Genomic DNA, 24,569 nt, shown 5'->3' with positions numbered 1-24,569 from the left:
TCAACATATATAAAGGTCATATATTAAAAGGCCATATATTGGGCCAGGCGCAGTGGCTCACGCCTGTAATCTCAGCACTTTGGGAGGCCGAGGTGGGCGGATCACAAGGTCAGGAGATCGAGACCATCCTGGCTAACATGGTGAAACCCCATCTCTAATAAAAATACAGAAAAAAATAAAAAATTAGCCGGGCGTGGTGGCGGGCGCCTGTAGTCCCAGCTGCTTGGGAGGCTGAGGCAGGAGAATGGCATGAACCCAGAGGCGGAGCTTGCAGTGAACCGAGATCGCGTGCCACTGCACTCCAGCCTAGGCGACAGAGCCAGACTCTGTCTCAAAAAAAAAAAAAAGCCATATATTAAAGGCCATATATTAAAAATGCACAGTTAACATTGCACTTAATGGTGAAAGCTGAAAGCTTTTCCTCTAAGATCAAGAAGAAGGCAAAAATGCCCACGCTCACCACTCCTATGCAACATAGCACTGGGAGTCCTAACCAGTGCACTTAGGCAACAAAATGAAATAAAAGACATCTAAATTGGAAAGGAGAAATAAAATTTTTTTTTTTTTTAATTGAGATGGAGTCTCTGTCACCCAGGCTGGAAGTGCAGTGGCACAATCTTGGCTCACTGCAACTTCCGCCTCCTGGGTTCAAACAATTCTCCTGCTTCAGCCTCCCAAGTAGCTGGAATTACAGGCATGTGCCACCACGCCTGGCTAATTTTTTTTGTATTTTTAGTAGGGAGGGGGTTTCACCATATTGGCCAGGCTGGTCTTGAATTTTTGACCTTGTGATCTTCCCACCTTGGCCCCCCAAAGTGCTGGGATTACAGGCATGAGCCACCGCGCCTGGCCAATAAAATTATTTCTGCTGGTATACAACATAATCTTATATGTAGAAAATGCTAAAGATTATGCAAGAAAGTTAGAATTAATAAACACATTTAGTTGCAGGTATAAGATAAGCACACAAAAATCAACTGTGTTTCTACATACTAACAATGAACAAACAAAAAATTCAATTTACAACAGCATCAAATAAATGAATATACTTAGGAATGTTTATATAGTATTCCTAAAAACTTAAGAAGAAATAAACTTTAAAAAGGAGGCAAAAGTCCTGTGCACCGAAAACCATAAATTGTTGCAAAAAAAAATTAAAGATTGGCCAGGCACGGTGGCTCACACCTGTAATCCCAGCACTTTGGGAGGTCGAGGCGGGCGGATCATGACGTCAGGAGATCGAGACCATCCTGGCTAACACAGTGAAACCCCGTCTCTCCTAAAAAAATACAAAAAATCAGCCAGACGTGGTGGCGGGCGCCTGTAGTCCCAGCTACTCGGGAGGCTGAGGCAGGAGAATGGTGTGAACCTGGGAGGCGGAGCTTGCAGTGAGCCGAGATCACGCCACTGCACTCCAGGCTGGGCGACAGAGTGAGACTCCATCTCAAAATAAAATAAAATAAAATAAAAATTAAAAATTAAAGATGACACATATAAATGGAAGACATCCCAGGTTTATGGATTGGAAGACTTAATATTGTTAAGATGTCAATACTACCCAACATGATCTACAGATTCAGTGTAATCCCTGTCAAATCCTGATGGCATCTTTTACAGAAATAGAAAAATCTATCCTAAAATATTATGGAATCTCAAGGGACCCTAAATAGCCAAAACAATTTTGAAAAAGAAAACCAAAGGTGAAGGTCGCACACTTCCAGATTTCAAAATGTAGTACAATGCTACTGTAACCAATACGATGTGGTACTGGCATAAAGACAGACATATCGATCAAGAGAACAGAACAGAGAGTCCAGAAATAAGGCTGGGCATGGTGGCTCACACTTGTAATCTCAGCACCTTGGGAGGTGAGAGGACTGCTTGAGCCCAGGAATTCAAGACCAGCCTGGGCAATATAGTGAGACCCCATCTCTAAAAAAAAAAAAAGAAAGAAAAGAGAGAGGGAGTCCAGAAATAAACCTTGACATATATAGTCAAATGGGTTTTGGCAAGGATGCCAACAAGACCAATCAATAAGGAAGGAACAGTCTTTTTGATAAATGGAGCTGGGAAAACTGGATATACATGAAAGAAAGAGAAGCTGGAGCCCTACCTTACCCCATACACAAAAATCAACTCAAAATGAATTAAAAAGTGAAGTGTTAAACTTAAAAACTTAAACTTAAGTTAAACTTAAAAAAGGAGGCAAAGACCTGTGCACCGAAAACTACAAATTGTTGCCAAAAGAAATTAAAGATGACACATATAAATGTGTCATACAACTCCTAGAAGAAATCATAGGGGAAAAGCTTCATAACATCGATCTTGGCAATGATTTCATGGATATTACACCAAAAGCACAGGCAAAAAAAAAAAAAACCTCAAAAATAAACAAGTGGGATACATCAAACTAAAAAGTTCTGCACAGCAAAGGAGACAATCAGTAGAATGAAAAGGCAGCCTACAAAATGGGGAGAAATATTTGCAAACCATATATTTAACAAGGGGTTAATCTCAAAAATATATAAGGAACTCCTACGACTCAATTGCAAAGAAACCCTAATATCCCAATTAAAAAATGAATGAAGGACTTGAATGGACACCTCTTCAAAGACGACATGCAGATGTCCAACAGGTAAATAAAAAGATGCTCATCATCACTAATCATCACGGAAAGGCAAATCAAAACCACAGTGAGATATGTATCATCTTACACCTGTAAAAATGGCTAGCATCAAGAAGATAAAAGATGATATGTGTTGATGAGGATGTGGAGAAAAGGGAGCACTGGTACGCTGTTGGTGGGTATACAAAACGGTGCAGCTGCTATAGAAAACAGTATGGAAGTTCCTCAAAAATTAACAGAACTACTTGGCCAGGTGTGGTGGTGCATGCCTGTAATCCCGCCACTTTGGGAGGCTGAGGCGGTGGATCACCTGAGGTCAGGAGTTCGAGACCAGCCTGGCCAACATGGCAAAACCTTGTCTCTACTAAAAATACAAAAATTTGCCTGGCGTGGTGACACATGCCCGTAATCCCAGCTACTCAGGAGGCTGAGGCAGGAGAATCGCTTGAATCCGGGAGGTGGAGGTTGCAGTGAGCCAAGATTGTGCCACTGCACTCCAGCCTGGGCAACTGAGCAAGACTCTGTCTCAAAAATAAATAAATAAATAATAAAAATAAAAATAGAACTACTATATGATCCAGCAATCCCACTTCTGGGTATTTATCCAAAAGCATGAAAAGCAGGATCCTGAAGAGATACCTGCACCCCCATGTTCATTGCAGCACTATTCATAAAAGCCAAGATGTAGAAACAACCTAAATGTCCACCGACAGATGAATGGATAAAGAAAATGTGGTATGTACACACAATGGATCCCTATTCTGCCTTAAGAAGGAAATTCTGCAAAGTGAGACAATATGGATGAACCCCGAGGACATTATGCTACGTGGAATAAGCCAGTCACAGAAAGACAAGTACTGCAGTTTCCACTTACATGAGGAATCTGGTAAAACAGTCCAACTCCTAGAATCAAGAGTGGAATGGTGGCTGCCAGGGGCTGATGGTGGGGGAAATGGGGAGTTTCTCATTACTGGGCATAAAGTTTCAGTTAAGCCAGATGAATAAGCTCCGGAGATCTGTTGGACAATGCTATACCTATGGTCTGTAACATGTGCTGTACACGTTAAAATGTGTTTAAAGGGTAGTCTCATGTTAAGTGTTCTTATCACAATAAAATACAATTTAGGGCCAGGCACGGTGGCTCATGCCTGTAATCCCAGCACTTTGGGAGGCCAAGGCGGGAAGATTGCTTGAGCTCAGGAGTTCGAGACCAGCCTGGGTAACAAAGTAAGACCCTGTCTCTACAACAACTACAAAAAAAATTAGCCAGGCATAGTGGTGCGTGCCTGTGGTCCCAGCTACTCAGGAGGCTGAGGTGGGAGGATGGCTTGCGCCCAGGAATCAGAGGTTACAGTGAGCCGATTGTGCCACTACATACACTCCAGCCTAGGTGTCAAAGCCAGACCCTGTCTCAAAAAAAAAAAAAAAAAAAAAACAATTTAAAAGAGAGAAAAATAAGGTGGTCCTGCACGGTCTTAGATACAGGTAATACACTCTGGTAAGGGAGGTGCCTGCTCTATCTGGGCCCTCTTGTCAGAGGTGTGGTCTCTGCACCCAGGAGCTCCTTGTTTCCCTGGCGACCTCAGCCTATATGCACTCTCAGAGGGTGTCTGATGGGGGATGTCACAGCAGCCTGTAATCGCCAGCTTTCTTCTCTGGCTGAGGACCAAAGGAAACTGGACACCTGTGTTCCATGACCCCCATCAGTTTAGATCGAGCAGCTGTCATGGTGCCGTGTAAGGGTTGGGGCCTTGCTATGCGATCCTGGCAGGCCGCAACACCTCTAAGGTAACTCGTCCATTCATTCGTAAATTTATCAGGCACCTGCCCTGTACCAGGCATTGTTTTAGCCACTGGGAATACAGCAGTGAAAAAGCAATTTCCATCTCCCGGGAGTTCACATTCAGGAGGCCAATCTATGAGTCTGGGTGGTTATCTCCACCTGCCAGGCGGGGATAAATGAGACAGCACACGTCACGCACCCAGCATTAGACCTGCACACCTCAATTTAAGTAATTATTTGCCTTCTTGGCCCAGTGTCCACTTAGAGTTGCCGTGGGACTGATTACTACACAAATGTCTTCCGAGCTGTGCAAATTAGGAATCAGCTCAATATTGCTTAGGACTGACAGAGCTAGGATTTTAAAATCTCTCTTTTCCACCAGACCAACCCTCTGGGAATAAATATCGACACCAAAGTGCTGTGCCAAGTTGATTTCCACCCTTCTAAGTAATGGGCACAAAGAAAATCCGACGTGTGCAGGTGTTCTATGGTTCTACATCATGTCCTCAAAATCCCCACAAGGCAGGCAGTTAGCAGGTTAACCTGGGCCAGCCTCGGTATCCCCATCTACGACACCTAATGCAATCTGAGAGCTTACTCTGTGCCAGGCCGTATGCTAAGTGCTTTCCATGGATTATCTCACACTCACTATTTGAGGTAGGTATCCTAAAAAATGCCTGGACCTCATAAGATTTATTGTGAGGATTAAGTAGGATAATGTATGTCAGAACAAAAGACATTGCCTGGTACACAGTAAGTCAATGCCTGAAAAATGTCATCGAGTATTACCAGCACTAGGTATTATTTTATTCCCATTTTACATATGAGGAAACTGAGGCTCAGGAAGATTAAGGTCACAGATAAGTGGCAGAGATCTAAGCACCCCATCCCTCCTCATGCCTCAAGGAGGAAGCCACAAACAGGCTGGGTCACAGCCCCTGGGTGGGTGGGGGAAAAGGCCCCTCTGTTTCTTTGCTCCAGCCCTTTCTGGGCCCTACTGGTCAGCACACACATACCAAGTGACCTTGCTCACCAGAGATAAGGAAGCCAGGATGTCCCAGCCCAGATAAGGGTGAGCCTGGACCACCCACATGGTTTAGACATTAACTTTTACAGCCCATAGGCAGTAGGGCCAGCAGGAATTGGGTTAGCACTGTCACAGCCCCAGCTGTCCTCAAGAAAAAAACCGAGCACTAGGCGCAGTGGTTCACGAGCTCAGGAGTTCGAGACCAGCCTGGGCAACAAGGTCAAACCCTGTATCTACTAAAAATACAAAAGTCAGCCAGGTGTGGTGGCACATGTCTATAATCCCAGCTACTCGGGAGGCTGAGGCAGGAGAATCGCTTGAACCGGGAGGCAGAGGCTGCAGTAAGCCAAGATCGTGCCACTGCACTCCAGGCTAAGCAACACAGCAAGACACTGTCTCAAAAAAAAAAAAAAAGAAAGAAAGAAAGAAAAAAGAAAGAAAATTAAGGCACTTTGACTCCAGAGGTGAGGCATCAACACGCAGAGACCACACCGTGCTCTGGGCCTGGGTCCCCTCACCTCCCTGGGCTTTCCTAAGGCCAAGAGCATGTCCTGGGTACACAAAGGTGCTCAATAAATAAATGTTAGCAAAACTCCTAGAACTCAGATTAAATAAGCCACAGCCAGGGGATGTGGACATGGTTCTGGGTCTGCCACCGTCCTATGGGGCTGTCCTGACCTCTTTCCTGCTCTGAGCCTCTGCTGTTTTCCCATCTGGAAAATGAAGCTCTCAACAGCAATAAGGTCATTTGCAACATGGACTGTGTAGGTTCAAAGTGACCGAAGTCACTTTATCCTTGAAGAAGCGGTTTACATCGCAAAAATTCCCTTCATACGATCCAATATCAAAGCCCGGGACCTGGTACATCATCATAAGTGTTTGTTGAATAAATGAATGAATAAACATGAATGAAAAAATTCAGCAGCCTTAAGACGCCCAGAAATCAGGGGCAGAACAGCCAAAAGATGGCTAACAGAGATGACAGCCAGATTGTGCAAAAGAAGCAGGACAAAGGCAAGCCAGTCCCTCCCTCTACTGCCAACCAAGAGAGAAGAGATGATGGCTGCCATTATTGAGCCGCTAGTGCATACATGGCATGGCACTAAGTGTTTGATAAGCATTCCTTCACTTAATCTCATGAGCAATACACATATTCCTGTTTTATAGATGGGGAAACTGAGGTTTGATGGGGAAGAGGCTTCCCCAAAGTCACTCAGCTAATAAGTGACCGAACCAGGCTATAGACCAACGTCAGTCTGACTCCAAGACACACAGACAGCCTAGCTGTGTAGCCACGGGCAACCCGCTTTCCCTCTCTGGGCTTGTTTCTTCCTGCGGAAGCAGAGGTAGGCATGACCATCAGCCCCCCAGGCCTCCCTGCACTGAGAGATGCTGTCAGTGGGACAGTGCTGGGAACCTCCTTAGCCTCTCCAATACAGCACAGAAGACAAAAGTTATACAACCAAGGCCTGCGCCTGTGAAGCAAGTCCCTAGAGGCAGACACCAAAAAACACAAGTCAACACAAAAATGTCCTCAGCATATCAGCAGCCAGCTGCTGTGGGTGCAGTCCCAGAATCTCCCCATCTCTGAGCTCCAGGCCAAACAATGCTGCCATTGACTAGGCAGCCTACACCCCCAGGCCTCCCAGGAACGCTGGGCCGGCTCTGTTCCTCCACCCCTGGCCTCACCCACCACATTCGAAGGAAGCCTGGGGAAGGAATTAGGACTGCCCTTGAGCAGGGTGAACTGAGTTCACCCATGAGCAAGGGCATCTGGAACAGAGGGAGTGACCTTGAGGTTCCTAAGGGTGTACATGCCATGGGGCCGGGTGAAGGGAATCCTGCCAAGGCAAAGGGGAGGGAACATCTAAGGGATGACTTAGATACCCCCCACCCCCTTTTACAAATGAGGAGACTCAGGTGGCTCCACACCTAACTATGCGTGCCCAAGTCCCAAGGCACCTCAGGATGGCACCGAGGCGATTCAATTTCAGGGGGCCTAACTCCCTCGGGTACCATCTGGCCCACAGGTCGCAAGCACTGGCTCTGAGGTCAAAGTCCCCTGAGCTTGAGTCCATCCCATCTTCCAGAAACACCAAGATCGGGGCTAAGATCAGACTCTGTGCAGATGCTAACCGGACTTCAGCCCTAGCGGAGAGACAAAGGCAGTTCTTTGTCTGCAGGGACATTTTTCATCCATTTGACCATCTGTCTCTCTGGCCACTGTTCTCTAAAGCCAGCTCTGCTAAGGACAGTGCTGGACACAAAGGCAAAGGAGCCGGGTCCATACCCCTGCCCTGAGGGAAGTGACCCCCAGGGAGGAGGTCAGGAGATGGACTCACAAATCCCAGGAAAAGCATAAGAAGGGACAGATCTGCCTCCCAGGCTCAAGCAATCCTCCCTCCTTAGCCTCCCAAGTAGCTGGGATTACAAGCATGTGCCACCATACCCAAGGCCAGGAAGAAGGAAGCAGCTCAAGAAACACAAGGAAAACGGAACACAGCCCCACAGCCCCCCGCATCTCCCTTGTCTCCACACTCCTTCCCACAGCACTGGAAACATCTGCTCCTATCTTGTACCAGGAAGGAGCATGAATCCAGAGTGGTCACCTGGCCGGAGCAGGACAAACCAGGGAGCGTGTACCTATGTAGAGGGGCGGCCACACCCAGCCTGGCACACAGAGCCTGCAAGGGAATAGGGCCCGTGGGGCCAGAGCCGCTGATCCTTCAGGCCAAGTCAGATGTCTGGATTCGTATATGAAAGGTATGGATGTATAAAGGGCCACGCCAATTCAAATGGTACAAAAAGCTTGCTGTTGAGGAATAACTTTCAAACCTTGTTTTTCCTCTGTTCTCACACCACAATCATCAACACAGAAGATATCTGTGACCAAATGTGGGGGTTTTCCCCACACACACGCAGTGGACACCAGCTGTGTGTTTTCCGATTCAATTCTGACACTATCTACCGGGAGACAGCGTCAGATCTCACAGGCTGAGGGCTCAGGCCCCAAGACTGCGCCCCTCCACCCCACATACCAGTTGCAAGTCGAGGCCTCTGGACCTTCTGAGATACTGGCTTCCAGTTGGGGTTCCCACGACCCCTGCTTTGGGTTTGGTTAATTTGCTGGAACTGGCTCACAGAACTCATGGAAACATTTACTTATGTTTACTGATTCATTATAGAAGATATTAATATTAATAGTTATAGGATACAGTTAATAGTTAAAGGATACAGATGAAGGGATGTGTATGGTGAGGCTGGGGGAAGGGGCACGGGGCTTCCATGCCCTCCCTGGGTACACCACCCTCCAGGAAGCTCCACCTGGTCAGCTGGCCAGAGGTTCCCTGAACCCTATCCTCTTGGGATTTTATGGAGACTTCATTACACAGGCATGACTGACAACCGTGTATAGAGATGTGATTGGAAAAAAAAGCGCACAGTCTAAACCCAGCAAGGCCTGCTGCTCAGACTTTTCTTTCTTTTTCTTTTCTTTTTTTTTTTTTTGAGGCAGAGTCTTGCTCTGTCGTCCAGGTTGGAGGGCAGTGGCACGATCTCGGCTCACTGCAACCTCTGCCTCCCAGGTTCATGCCATTCTCCTGCCTCAGCCTCCCGAGTAGCTGGGACTACAGGCACGTGTCACCATGCCCGGCTAATTTTTTTGTATTTTTAGTAGAGATGGGGTTTCACCATATTGGCCAGGGTGGTCTCGAACTTCTGACCTCGTGATCTGCCTGCCTTGGCCTCCCAAAGTGCCGGGATTACAGGCGTCAGCCACTGTGCCCAGCCTCAGACTTTTCTTGGCCTCTCTGTGTGGCATTCCTTCCTCTGAGACCCCTCTGGAATCAGTCTCTTGACCCACAATCAGATTAGAGTCCTGCCTTAGGCAGGTGACAGGAGGACAGGAGAAGGTCAGAGAGACAGACTCTGTTTCCTGAGGCCTGCTCTTGAGGCCTAACTCACCCAACACGATAACAAAACATTGTAATAAGGGCTATGGGAGTTATGAGCCAGGAACTGCGGATGAAAACCAATATACATGTGATCGTATCACACCTGCCATCCGTGTAGCCTGTGGGCGTGGTTCACACATCTGTTGGCTGATATGGACCATGAGCAACACGCCTGTCCTGCTAGTTAAGATGCCTGGCTTGGAGTCACACCATGAAAGCCGCAAGCAGGTCTGGGACCCTCCTACACTGCTACCGTCTGCCAATTGGGTTTCCAACCCTGGACACACTGTGGTGGTCAGCACTATCATCCCCGACGTCCAGATGAGGAGCCTGGAGCTCAGAGGCACCAAGAGGCGTGTCTGGGGTCACAGAGCAGGACAGGGTGCAGCCAGATTCCAATCCCACTCTGTGCATGATCAACTGAAGGAATGAGGGTGTGAGTGACAGGGTGGGGGATGGAGGGAAGCAGGGCTGGGAGGTGCCCGGAGAGTACTAATGCAGGGGAAGGACATGGTCAGATGGTGCACTGACCTGACAGGAAGGGCTACATGGAAATGCTTGGTGACATGGTGGGCGAATCCTGGAATGACAATCACCCCTGCTCCCGTGCACGTGAGATAGACAGCCCAGGCCGGCTATTCCAACAGCAGGATCCCAGCAAAGCCCTCAGTTAGCCACCTGCTGCTTCACAACTCCATCTGCTCTGGGCCACCAACCGTACCCGGAAGGTCACTGCCCAAGGGAGCAGCTGGACAGGTCCCCCGGCACAGGCCTCCTTACCACCAAGCCCTGCCAAAAAACATTCTGCCGGACAATGGCTCCTCAAGTGGAAGGGTGGGGGTCACAGACTGCATCCTTTGAACTGTTCCCAGTGATGCCCAGAGCCTGGCACCCAGAGAGGGGCACTCCAGGGGGCAGGAGAGAAGGCTTTGGAGCTCCTGGGCTGGAGCCTGGCTCTGACATGTGGGACGAGCCACTCCACTCCACCTTTCTAACCCTTGGTCTTCACATCTGTAAAATGGGGGTGACAACATCTCAATCTCAGGCCAGGCGCGGTGGCTCACGCCTATAATCCCAGCAATTTGGGAGGCAGAGGCAGGCAAATCGCTTGAGTCCAGTAGTTGGAGACCAGCCCTGGGGTGTGGTGGCACATGCTTGTAATCCCAGCTACTTGGGAAGCTAAGGGGGGAGGATTGCTTGAGCCTGGGAGGCAGAGGTTGCAGTGAGCTGAGATCATGCCACTCCACTCCAGCCTGGGTGACAGAGCAATACAAAAGCAAACAAACAAAACTCAATCCCACAGAATTGTGAGGAGTTGGTGAGATAGTCAGGAAACAGCCCACCCGGCACAGGCCTAGCACAGAAAACATTCCTGACGCGGCCAACTATCCACATCATCATGTTGCTGCCTCCTTCCTTTTGTCACCACCCCCTGCCTCCTGATTCACCCTCTAGGCCGAGGAGCTGCCAGCCTCCTCCCCCACTTTCCCTCCCTGAGCCTTAGTGTGTCCCCTCTGTAAAATGGGCCTGTCGATACAGTAATAACACACCCACCTCTAGGGCTGCAGAGCCTGTGCAGGCTTTAAAGTGCTTTACAAAGTGCTCATGTGTGTGTGTGTGTGTGTGTGTGTGTGTGTGTCCCAACAACCGGGTGCCCCAAAAGCCCAATCCAGAGAGAGGGCAGGGGTTGGTGAGTGCCAGGGAGCCCGAGGAAGACCAGGTCCCCACAGCCCATGGAAAGGGTCCTGGCACCCAAAACTGCCAAAAAGGGCTGCCCTGGGCCAGGTGACCACAGATCCGGACTTCAGAACTGCAGAGATACAAGGGCTAGGATAAAACGGGCAGACTCCGTTGAAAGACCTCCTTGGGATCCTCCCTTCCAAGCCCCTAGAGTTATGGATTAGGAAACAGAGGCCCAGGAAAGGATGTTTATCTCGGGTCACACAGCTAGTTGGTCCCAGGCAGAACTCAGGTCTCCTGGGCTGGGCATGGTGGCTCACGCCCATAATGCCAGCACTTTGGGAGGCTGAGGAGGGTGGATCACTTGAGGTCAGGAGTTCAAGAACAGCCTGGCCAACATGGCGAAACCCTGTCTCTACTAAAAATACAAAAATTAGCCGGGTGTGGTGGTGCATGTCTGTAATCCAGCTAGTTGGGAGGCTGAGGCAGGAGAATCGCTTGAACCCGGGAGGCAGAGGTTGCAGTGAGCCGAGATCACGCCACTGCACTCCAGCCTGGGCAACAAGAGCGAAACGACACCTCAAAAAAAAAAAAAAAAAGAAAAAGAACTCAGGTCTCCTGACTCCAGCCCCAGATCCCTTCTGCCACACTGAGCAACTTTCTAAAGTACAGAGCACTGTCAGCTACTTCCGGGTGTCACATTCTCTTTACAGTTTTGGCTGTTTTGAGGTCAGATATGCAATCTCTGTCAATGACCAAGGGCTGGCCTCTGAGCCCAGGACGACAAGCCACAGAAACCCTGGCCAGCAACGTGTGGTCATATGGAGACACATGGGGACAGCAGGCTCATCCCATCCATGCCCTGCTCTTGATCCTGGGACCAGTACTTCCTCTTTACAGAATGCTCAGTTTGAGGCAAGAAGCCACACTGAGAAAGGCCCACAGTCACTCCTTCAGGGAGGGTAACCACGGCGCCAGCCAACTTCCTCATCAGGAAGTCTTAGGGAGCGTTCTTGGGCTGGGCCACCCCAAAGGGACTTTGGCTGCTCTCGGCAGACCCCTGCCCTACCAAGGGCAGGCATGTCCTGTCTCCTTTCATCTCCCCAATGAACATCTACCATGGACAGATTTCATGCCAGGCCCCATGCCGGGGACCAAAGAGAACAGAAAGCGAAGGAGAGGCACGATGAAGGTGGACAGCTGATACTTACCGAAGTTTCTGTGTGCCCAGCCCTGTTATAGACCTTTTCTATTTGTAAACAACTATTAGCTCAATTATTCCTACAGGCACTACTGTGAAGATCCCCATTTTACAGCTGAAAAAACTGAGGCACAAGGACAGAAGGAATTGGCTCTGGTCTCACAGTAAGTGGCAGGCAGGAGAGGGATTGCGAACCTGCAGGCTCCAGAGGCCGACCTTTGCGTTTTTCTTTTCTTTTTCTTTTTCTTTTTTTTTTTTTAATTGAATCAAGAGTCTCACTCTTGTCGCCCAGGCTGGAGTGCAATGGCACAATCTTTGGCTTACTGCAACCTCTGCCTCCCAGGTTCAAGTAATTCTCCTGCCTCACCCTCCCGAGTAGCTGGCGGGCACATGCCACCACGCCTGGCTAATTTTTGTATTTTTAGTAGAGACGGTGTTTCACCATATTGGCCAGGCTGGTCTCAGATGCCTGATTCATGATCCACCCACCTCGGCCTCCCTAAGTGCTGAGATTACAGGCATGAGCCACCACGCCCAGCCCACTTCCCAATTTTATATCCATCCTCATCACTGCTGGAGTTATGTGTTCATGCGCTGTTAGTTGTCTCCCACATGTAGACTGGAGGCTCCATGAGGACGAGGACCGTTTCCCTCTTGCTCACTGATGAATCCCCAGCCCGTACAATGGGGACTTCCACTTAGTAGCTGCTCAGCAGCATGTGCCGCGGACAGTCTAGCCTCGGTTCACATTACTCTGCCACTCTCCCTCCACCACGCGCCAGCCGCAACACCTTCTGTGGGGTCCTCTGCAGCCTCCTGCCTCAGGGCCTGTGCACTTCTGATTCCCTCTACCTGGCACTTTCTGCCCCCACACATTTGGAGGTCTGCCTCCGTCTGGTCTTTTAGCTCCCAGCTAAAACGTCACCTCATAAGAGAGGCTTTCTCTGTCCATCGTGTTTACAGCACCTGCTCCTGACCCTACCCAGGAATGCCTACTGCATTTCCCCACTGATTTTTCTTCCACTCACTTGTCACTTGCCCAAGTCCTCTCATCTACTTCTTCACTGGCTTTCATACCGTCTGTTTCTGCCACTAGACTTTGAGCTCCGTGAGGCCAGGGGCCTTCCCAACTCTGTTAGCGACATCGAGTTGGTAGCTTGAAACTGATCATGGTGGAGATAGGTACATTCAGAAATGGGCCAAAGGCCAGACACCAGAGCTTTTCTTCCCAAAGAACTCACTCTTGTTCCTGTAATACATGTTGGAAAAGAGACCCCCCCGCCCTTGAAAGATCTGCCCAGAGACCAAAATCTGGCTCAGGGCTGGGGGTGGAGGATGGGGGTAGCTATGAGCAGAGGACATTCATGAGGTCAGCCCAGGCCTTCTTGCAGTCACTCGTTTTGGGCCCTGGGAGTCATCTAGAGCTTCACTGTCTATGCCGTCCAATACAGAGACACTAACACACATGCTACTGAGTGTTCGAAATGTGGCAAGGGTAGAGACCTAAATGTATTACTCCATTCTCTTCTAATTCATTTAAATTTGAAAACTGAGACTTGGTTCAGTTACAGGGAAACGTTTAAGAATGCTGGAACAACTTGGGTGTGTGAATCTACCTTTCTCAATTGTAAATTTTATGACATCTAAACACAGATCAAGGATTTCTGATGAAAATTTAGCTCCCAAATTGAGATGTGCTAAAAGTGTAAAATACACACTGGACTCGAAGACTTAGAATGAAAAAAAGTAAAATAGCTCAATAACTCTTTAAATGGATCACATGTCAAAATGATCGTATTTTTATATACTGGCTTAAATAAACTATATTATTGAAACTAATTTCATCTGTTCCTTTTTGCTCTTTTGGATATGGCTGTTAGAAATGTAAAACTGTACATGTAGACCGGGCGCAGTGACTCACGCCTGTAATCCCAGCACTTTGGGAGGCCGAGGCAGGAGGATCACCTGAGGTCGGGAGTTCAAGACCAGCCTGACGAACATGGAGAAACCCCGTCTCTACTAAAAATACAAAATTAGCCAGGCGTAGTGGCGCATGCCTGTAATCCTAGCTACTCAGTTGGCTGAGGCAAGAGAATCTCTTGAACACAGGAGATGGAGGTTGTGGTGAACTGAGATCGCGCCATTGCACTCCAGCCTGGGCGACAGGAGCAAAACTCCATCTCAAAAAAAAAAAAAAAAAAAAAGAAATGTAAAATGACGCATGTGGCTCACGTTATATAGTTCTACTGGCCTAGAGCATTTTCGCTTGTTTTTCTCCAACTTGCACCGTTTGCTATTCAAAAGCAGAAGTAGTGATAAGGAAGCACAGATAGATTTTGCCATGACTACAAATTCTGAACAAAAATGAGCTAATCTTGTCAAATTACACATGGGGTGGTGTGGTGAATGAGCTCTACCCCACTCGGGGGAAAGTCTGTCCCTGCCTGCCATGGCTACAGAAGGGACCTAAGACACTTCGGGAACAGCCAGTTTCTCATCCCAAAGTTCCTGAGAGCAGACCCCAGGTCCAGAACTGGTTTTGTCAAAGTATCCACATGGAAAAGTTGGCTCCTAGAGCCACAGAAGCCCAGGCCTGGTCACAAGATGGGCCTGAGAACCATCACACAGAAGGAAATATCAAAGGGTTGGTTGGTGCACTCTTCAACTTGTATCTCTGGACTTCTCCCTTCTACACTTTTGCCCATTTGTGGGTCCCTCTACTTTGACTGCTCTTCCTTCTCTTATCTCCCCTGAGGACTCCTATGCATCCTGCAAGACCCCGTTCAAATGCCCCTTCCTCTGAAGCCTCCCCTGACCAGATGATGTTCCATATCACGTCCTTGGGCTCCTGGCCTAGTCTATTCTTACCACTTCTCAAACTGCCTCAATGTTTTTCTCTTGTCCTCTCAAACCTGACTTCTTTCTGTTAACAAAGAACATGCCTCTCCCCTGCAGAAAAGTACCACTGGGTCTCCATTACCTGAAACAGTGATTCTCAAGCTTAAACGAGCATCAGAGTCACTTAGATTGCTGGACCCTACCTTAAAACGCCAATTGCTGGGCCTCACCTCAAAGTTACTGATTCAGTGTGCCTCAGGAGGGGCCTGATAACCTGCATGTCTAACAAAGTTCCAGCTGAGGCTGATGTGCTGATCCAAGGGTTGTACTTTGAGAACCACTGCAGTAAAAGATTGAGGGCAAAATCTTCACCTTGGCATGCAGGGCCTTCTACAACATGGCCCCCAATTACTTTACCACCCTCATCTTTCACCACATGCCGCCCTGGCCCTAGACTAGCCATCTCCCAAACATGCTGTACCTTTCATGCCTCCACACCGCTGCCCATGCTGTCTCTCCTGCCTGCCTTCCTTTCCCCCTCTTTATCTACCCAGCTCCAGGGCCACCTTCCTTGATCTCACAGTGTCTAAAAGGCAAATCGGAGGAGCTGGTGCCTTCTACAAAATAACAAATGTAGGCTGTCAGGGCAGCTACAACAGAGGAGGGAAAGAAATGGTCTTGGCCGCAGCAGTGGGCCTGGAGGAGAAAGCACCAGCCTAAAGTGACAACTTAGGGACAGAAAAGTCTAGTGTATTTATTTAAACAACAGCATGACAGTCGCAATCTAGTTACAAACTGTGTTTGGCTCTATCTGGTTTTCCAGCTCTGCCACTTGCTAACTATGTGGCCTGGGGAGCAGCCCACATAGCTTTTTTGTTTCTCATTTTCTTTTGTAAGATGGGATAAAGCAACAACCTCACAGAACGAAGATTAAACCACATAATGCAAGTGAAACTCATAGCAAAAGGCCTAGCACACAGTAAACTCTCAATAAATGCTAGCTATTATGAGTAGTATCTTTGGACCTGCGAAACTTATGAACTTGGTACCCAGCCACAATCAATAACGGGAATAGAAACATAATAGCTATTTTTCTTAATGGGCACATAGTCAGCAGTCCAACAAATGCTATATGCACAGAGAGGAAGATGAATGGACAGGAAAGTGGGTGGCTGGGTGAGTGGGTGGGTCAATGGGAGATCTCCTTCGGTTAATATCAAAAGTGGCTCTGTGAGGCCAGTTTGGCAATAGACACTTAAGAATCTTAAAAATTCTCGCCGGGCACAGTGCCTCACACCTGTAATCCCAGCATTTTGGGCAGCCAAGGCAGGTGGATCTCCTGAGGTCAGGAGTCCAAGAAGAGCCTGACCAAGACGGTGAAACCCTGTCTCTACTAAAAATATAAAAATCAGCCAGGCGTGGTGGCATGCACCTGTAATCCCAGCTGCTTAGGAGGCAGAGGAGGAGAACTGCTTGAAACCAGGAGGCAGAGGTTGCAGTCAGCCGAGATTGTGCCACTGCACTCCGGCCTGGAAAACAGAGTGAGACTCCATCTCACCAAAAAAAAAAAAAAAAAAAAAAAAATTCTCATAAAAAAGCTCTCAGACAAGAACACACAAAAAAATCCAAAGATGTCCATCACAGAGTTTTATAACAGCAAAAAAAAAAAAAAAAGAAAGAAAGAAAAAAAGGAAACAGCCTAAATGCCCAACAATAGAGAAGGGCATAGTCAGAAGATGGATTTCTTTGGAAGAATAAAAAAAAAAAAAAAATGAAGAGGACTGGGCATGGTGGCTAACACCTGTAATCCCGGCACTATGGGAGGCCAAGGCCGGCAGATCACCTGAGGTCAGGAGTTTGAGACCACCCTGGCCAACACGGCAAAACCCCATGTCTACTAAAAATACAAAAATCAGCTGGGCGTGGTGGCACATGTCTATAATCCCAGCTACTGAGGAGGCTGAGGCAGAAAAATTGCTTGAAGCCGGGAGGCGGAGGGTGCAGTGAGCCAAGATCACATCACTGCATTCCAGCCTGGGCAACAGAGCAAGGCTCCATCCCAAAAAAGAAGTCGAGGGGTGTTGCTGAGTTTGGAGGATGGGGCTTGAAGCTGCAACCACACTGTTCATCAAAGGGTGAGGATGCTGATGGAGAACAGGGGGCTGGTAAAGAGCCCCCTTCTTTAGTGCAGCCGTCGAGAAGGATCTCCATGTAGCAGCTGTAGCAGTGGCAGAAGAGGTGCTACTACAACAAATAATAAAATAGCCAACACTTACTGGGCTCTTACATGTGCCCAGCACTCTACTAAGCACCTATCATGAATTAACTCACTTAGTCGCAGTAACCACTCTATGAGCTAGGTATTATTATCAGCCCCACCTTACAGATGGAGAAACTAAGGCATGGAGAGGTTAGGAACTTGGTTAGGATTATTTAGCTTGTACACAGCAGGGCTGGGATTCGAGGCCAGGCAGTAGAGATTTCTGTTCCAAATCACTAGTTCTACTCCCAACGGGGAGGCACCACAGGAAAGGGAGGGTAAGTGGCCAGGAGCTCCCTGCTTCACCATCTCCTTGCCCTAGCCCTCGTCCTCAAAGCAGATGCTGAGAAAGAGCTGAAGACTTCAGGACCAGGCTAGCTCCAGAGCACCAGGCCACGGGGGCTGAGCCGGGGCAGGTGGGGCGGCAGCCTTACCCACAGCTTCCCGTCATGAAAGTAGGCTCCCAGGAGCTTCACGATGTAGGGGTGGTCGCAGGTGGCCAGGATCTCAATCTCTACGATGTAGTCCTCCAGCTCCTCCTCACTCTTGGTTTCAATGACTTTGGCCGCAGCCAAAGTACCCGTCTCCTTATTCTTGGCCTGCAAAGAGGAGACACAGGAGGTCAACAAGGCATTCTCCGCAGGAAACTGACCTCTGGACGTGAGCCCGCAGTCCTGCATGAGTGTGAAAACAGAGGCCGGATGTCCAGATGCTGAACCGGGACATACATTGTTCTTAACAATAGCCACACATCATGTCTGTACTTAACAGTAAGTACCATACACCCCTACAACACTATGGAATAAACAAAAATACAAGAATGAGACAGCTCTACAAATAACAACATGGAAAGACTGTTGATTTGTTCAGTAAAAAACAACAACAAAAAAACCCAAGTCATTGAACAATAAAAACGGCACAATACTTTTTGCATAAAAAATGGAAAACTACGTGTTCATACATGCTCACAAGCATCTGTGAATGCATGGAAAACTCAGGAAAGATACTGCCTGACAGCAGGCTGGGGAGGGGCCAGAAATGGGGAGACATTCAAAGGGTACTTTCACTCTGTTTAAAATTTAAAATCTAGGCTGGGTACAGTGGCTCACACCTGTAATCCCAGCACTTTGGGAGGCCAAGGCAGGGAGATCACAAGGTCAGGAGTTCGAGACAAGCCTGGCCAACGTAGTGAAACCCCATCTCTACCAAAAATACAAAAATTAGCCAGTGTGGTGGCACGTGCCTGTAGTCCCAGTTACTGGGGAGGCTGAGGCAGGAGAATCGCTTGAACCCGGGAGGCAGAGGTTGCAGTGAGCAGAGACCACGCCACTGCATTCCAGCCTGGGTGACAGAGTGAGACTCCATCCCAAAAGAAAAAAAAATGTTTTTTAAATCTGTTTAAAATTGTTTGTTGTTGTTTTTTGAGATGGAGTCTCACTCTGTCGCCCAGGCTGAAGTGCAGTGATGTGATCACTGTTTACTGCAGCCTCCGCCTTCTGGGTTCAAGCTAATTCTCCTGCCTCAGCCTCCCGAGAACTGGGACTACAGATGTGCACCACCACGCCTGGCTAAATTTTGTGTTTTTAGTAGAGATATGGTTTCACCATATTGGCTGGGCTGGTCTGGAACTCCTGGCCTCAAGTGATCTGCCCACCTCGGCCTCCCAAAGTGCTGGGATCACAGGTGTGAGCCACTGTGTCTGGCCTAAAATTTGTTTAAAATTTTTAATAGGAATGTTTGATGCGTTTATTTGCAACATTTCAAATGCATTAAGAGTAGAATGAAAAGACAGTCTGCGTAAGTGCCCACCAGTTACAGCGGAACTGTTTCATACCATGCATGTCACCTAGGCAAAACAAGTCTTCCTTATTTGAGGAATAAGAGGGTAAGAAAACTCTACACACACTAAGATGGCTATAATTCTTAAAAATGGAAAATAACAAGTGCTGGTGAGGACTGGAGAAGTTAGAACCCTTGTGCATTGTTGGTGGGAATGTAAAATGGTGCAGCCAGTATGGAAAACAGTTCGCCAGTTTCTCAAAAGGTTAAAAACATAGACCTATCCTAGGACCTAGCAATTCTGCTTATAGGTATATACCCAAAAAAAGCTCAAAGCAAGGACTCAAGGAGATATTTATATACTCATAGCAGCCAAAGCGTGGAAACAACCCAAGTGTTCATCAATAGATGAATGAATATTTGGGAAGCCAAGGCAGACAGATCACTTGAGGTCAGGAGTTCAAGACCAACCTGGCCAACATCGTGAAAACCCATCTCACTAAAAACATAAAAATTAGCTGGGCGTGGTGGTGGACGCCTGTAATCCCAGCTACTCAGGAGGCTGAGGCAGGAGAATCACTTGAACCCAGGAGGCAGGGGTTGCAGTGAGCCAAGATCGCCCCACTGCACTCCAGCCTGGATGACAAAGCAAGACTCCACCTCAAAAAAAAAAAGATGACTGAATAAACAAAATGTGGTATATCCACACACGAAAATATTCTGCCATAAAAGGGAATAAAAAGGAAGGCAATTCTGACACAAACTACATGGATGAATCCTGAAAACATTATGTAAAGTGAAATAAGCCAGACACAAAAGGATATGTATTGCATAACTCCACTTACCTGAAGTACCCAGAGTAGCTGAAATCATAGAAGCGGAAAGTAGAATGGAGGTTTCCAGGGCTTAGAAAGGGGTAATGGGGAGTTATTGTTTAGCGGGTACAGAGTTTTTATAGAAGATGATGAAAATTTTGAGGTGTAGACAGTGGCGATGGCTACACACTTGTGAACTGATTTAATGCCACTAAATTTACACTTAAGATTGGCCAAAATGATAAATATGATGTTCTGTATATTTTACCACAATTCAAAAGAGGGAGAAATAACCATGTAAATGGAGCAAGCAATCCCAGCCCACTGCACACAAGGAGCTGGTGTCTGGGAAATGGGAGGTGAGGACCCACAGCTCCCCAAGGATCCTGCAAGGACGTCAGTGGGGAATGCTGCAGCAAGCATCTCACCCACCCTGCTGCATGGGGTTCCAGTGTTGAACAAGTACACATGGCCGGGCGCGGTGGCTCACGCCTACAATCTCAGCATTTGGGAATCTGAGGCAGGTGGCTTGCTTGAGTCTGTGAGTTTAATAGCCCAGGCAACAGAGCAAAATCCTGCCTTTACAAAAAAAAAATGCAAAAACTAGCCGGGCGTGATGGCATGCACCTGTAGTCCCAGAAGCTTGAGAGGCTGAGGCGGGAGGATCGCTTGAGCCCAGGAGACGGAGGCTGCAGTGAGCTGAGATCTTGCCACTGCACTCCAGCTTGGGTGACAGAAAAAAAAAAAAACAAAAGCCAGGCACAGTGGCTCATGCCTGTAATCCTAGCACTTTGGGAGGCCAAGACAGGCGGATTGCCTGAGCTCAGAAGTTCAAGACCAGCCTAGGCAAGATGGTGAAACCTCATTTCTACTAAAATACAAAAAAATCAGCTGGGCATGGTGGCGAGTGCCTGTAATCCCAGCTACTCAGGAGGCTGAGGCACGAGAATTGCTTGAACCCGGGAGGCAGAGGTGGCAGTGAGCCAAGATGGCACCACTGCACCCCAGACTGGACAACAAAGCAAAACTCTGTCTCAAAAAAAATAAATAAAAAAGAAAGAAAAAGGCCGGGTGCAGTGGCTCATGCCTGTAATCCCAGCACTTTGGGAGGCCAAGGCGGGTGGATCACAAGGTCAGGAGTTTGAGAGCACCCTGACCAACATGGTGAAACCCCATCTCTACTAAAAATACAAAACTTAGCTGGGCGTGGTGGCGGACGCCTGCAATCCCAGCTACTTAGGAGGCTGAGGCAGAAGAACTGCTTGAACTCGGGAGACGGAGATTGCAGTGAACCAAGATTGCACCATGGCACTCCAGCCTGGGCGACAGAGCGAGACAGTGTCTCAAAAAAAAAAAAAAACAAAAACAAAAAAAAAACACATTTCCTTACAAAATGGCCCCTAGCCAGGTGCGGTGCGGTGGTTCATGCCTGTAATCCCAACATTTGGGAGGCCAAGGTAGGTGGATCACCTGAAGTCACGAGTTCGAGACCAGCCTGGCCAACATGGCGAAACCCTGTCTCTACTAAAAAGTACAAAAATTAGCCAAGTGTGGTGGCACATGCCTGTAATCTCAGCTACTCAGGAGGCTGAGGCAGGAGAACTGCTTGAACCTGGGAGGTGGAGGTTGCAGTGAGCCAAGATCGCACCACTGCACTCCAGCCTGGGTGACAGAGTGAGACATCATCTCAAAAAAAAAAAAAAAAAAAAAAAAAAAAAGCCCCTAAAAGCACGCTGCTCACCTGGAGACCCTTAAACAGCAATCTATTGCAAAGCACAGGGAAAACGAGCTCCTCTGGACTGAATGAACATATTATAGCTTAGTCTCCACCGTGGCACCTTCCTAAGGATAATATTGATCACGCTCCACCCTTGCCTTCCATAACAACTCTGGAACCTGACTGCACCGGAAATTCTGGCTGGCCAAGTTATTCCTGTACATCTAGCACCCCATGAATGACAATGAGCATTTGTTCCTGTCATCACAGGGACCTGAGGCTTGGAGTTTCCCCCATTCCACAGGTGGACGTGCAAGTCCAGGTTTAGAGGGGAAATGTGATTGGAACTAGGGGAGTGGCACCAGAATTTGCATCTGGATCCTCTAACGTCAAAATTTTCTGCACTTTCCATCACTGTACAAGGTCTCCCTATAATCTCCACCACTTAGAAGTCTCTAAGACCAGATGCCAACAGACACTTAACAGAGCACTACTGGGCCAGCCCTGCACAGGGCGCCCACAATACAGACACAGAGCCACCCTCTCCCTGGCCAGCTCAAAGTCTAGCTGGAGAGACACAGCCCTCTGCTGAAAGTGACGAGACAGCATGCTTATGATGGGGTGTGGGAGACGGCACCTAACACCACCAAGGAGCCTTCTGGAAGGAAGCAATACTGAGGGGTGGGCTGGGCATGGTGGCTCATGCCTGTAATCCTGGCACTTTGGAAAGCCGAGGTGGGTGGATTGCTTGAGGTCAGGAGTTTGAGACCAGCCTGGCCAACATGGTGAAACCTCATCTCTACTAAAAATACAAAAAATTAGCTGGGCACGGTGGTGCACGCCTGTAGTCCTAACTACTCAGGAGGCTGAGGCAGGAGAATCGCTTGAACCCAGGAGGCGGAGATTGCAGTGAGCCGAGATCACGCTACTGCACTCCAGCCTGGGTGACAGAGTGAGACTCCGTCTCAAAAAAAAAAAATAAAAATAATACTGAGGCGTGGTGCAAGCAGGCAATTTCTCTGCACATTTGCTTTCCGTACACTCATTCTCAGTTTAGATAAATATTTCTTTCATTAACTGAGCTGCAAAGTCCCCAGGATCCCATGCAGTGATAATATGCCATCTGTCATATTATGTCATTGATAATAATATGGCAGAGTGGACCCTTGGTCCACTCTGCATGCAGCACTAGTCTGTGCTGCTTATATGTGTTAGTGCATTTATCTCCTGGATCACCCTACAATGTGGTGCTGTCAGTATCTCACAGACAGATGAGGAGACCGATCTGAGGCAGAGTACCCTAGGAATGAGGCGGCAGAGTGGGCTTGGAACTAAGGCAGTCCCATGCCCAGGTGTGCACACTCTTGGTGGCCACATTCTTCCTCTGTCCAAGTCCCTTTCATGCCAGAGTCTGGGATGCCTCCACACTGGGCCCAGGAGCCCAGTTCAGGGAAGGACATTTCACGATGGGCCATTTTACAGAGCCAGTCCTTGTCCTAGAATTTACCAGCTCACGTGGCTCTAACTCCGTGGGGACTTCTCCCCTGAACTCAATTTTGAAAGCTTGTTTAGGCCAGGCACAGTGGCTCACGACAATATCCCAGCACTTTGGGAAGTCGGGGCAGGTGGCTCACCTGAAGTCAAGAGTTGGGGACCAGCCTGACCAACATGGTAAAACCCCATCTCTACTAAAAATACAAAAATTAGCCAGGCAGGGTGGTGGGTGCCTGTAATCCCAGCTACTCGGGAGGCTGGGGCAGGAGAATTGCTTGAATCCAGAAGGTAGAGGTGCAGTGAGCCGAATGCGCCACTGCACTCCAGCCTGGACAATAGGGCGAGACTCGTCTCAAAAAATAAATTAAAAAAAAAATTTAAATTTAAATTTAAAAAGCTTGTTTAGAATGCCTTAGCAACCCATCATTTAAGTTACCCGGTGCTCGCTCACACACACACACACACACACACACACACACACACACACACACACACAGTCTTAACTGACTGTGTCCTTGCCTTTTCATTCCTTGTAAAGCTGATTTGTGTACATCCCCACCAGAGGGCTGGAAAGAATCCTTTCCTTCTGCACACATTTCTCTTTCTCTTCCTACTCCTCCCCTTCCTCCTCTCCAAACCCAGAAGAGAAGTTATGCCAGCTCTGCTCCTTTCCTGAGGGGAAGGTTGAGGGCTTAGTGGAGTGACTAGAGCCAGGGCCAGTGACCAAGGCAACCACCTTGACCATGCTGAGCTGGCCAAGGGCCCCCCTTCAATCACTCATCTTTCAGCCCTGAAAGCTGGCAAAGAAGGCCGCATGTCACCTTTATCTGGGTTTCCTGAAAAGGGATGTTGTCTCCTGATGGTGGAGGAGGCCCAGGTGGGGACCATTTTCCAGGAGGGCACAAACCTTGCCTTGCCCACCATCCTGAAAGGCAGCATTGACCAGAGAGCCGGGCCCCAGCAGTGCCAGTGTCAACACAAGGCACACCCGCTACCCAGCACCTCACTCGGATTCCATGGAGACCAGAACCTGCCAGACAGAGGTTAGCAGGAACCACGGACCAAAAAGTGACTTGGCCAAAATTAAATTCTTTCAAAGCCTCGTTGAGGCAGCAATCCATCACCTTGAGGCCACAGGGGGATGTAATACGGCTGATGATAAAAACAGCTAACACTGACTGAGCACTCTCTGTGTTCCAGGACAGGACTTACACGGAATTTCTCACTTCATCCTCCATCCAGCCCTTAAAGACAAATATTATTGCCAGTTTAGAGATGAGGAAAAAGATTCAGAGAGGTGGGGTGATGTGCCTCAGGTCACACAGCGAGTGGGGGTAGAGGGTGAAGGCTGGATCCAAATTCAAGCCTTCCTTACCTCCAAAACATTTCCCCCAAA

General features: G+C 48.3%; 1 protein-coding gene across 1 annotated transcript in view; it reads right to left on the bottom strand.

Moving 5' to 3' along the window:
• The window catches only part of STK10 (serine/threonine kinase 10), a 144,111-nt gene that overhangs the window by 94,473 nt on the left and 25,069 nt on the right, over positions 1–24,569 (bottom strand). Inside the window, exon 2 of the mRNA XM_030825107.1 lies at positions 17,803–17,967. Coding sequence (XP_030680967.1) covers positions 17,803–17,967 — 165 coding nt within the window. The remainder of the gene's footprint in view (positions 1–17,802; positions 17,968–24,569) is intronic.

The sequence above is a fragment of the Nomascus leucogenys genome, chromosome 2 (genome assembly GCF_006542625.1).
Source record: "Nomascus leucogenys isolate Asia chromosome 2, Asia_NLE_v1, whole genome shotgun sequence".
Classification (NCBI taxonomy): Eukaryota; Metazoa; Chordata; class Mammalia; order Primates; family Hylobatidae; genus Nomascus; species Nomascus leucogenys.
This window is presented reverse-complemented; position numbering and strand designations above follow the sequence as displayed.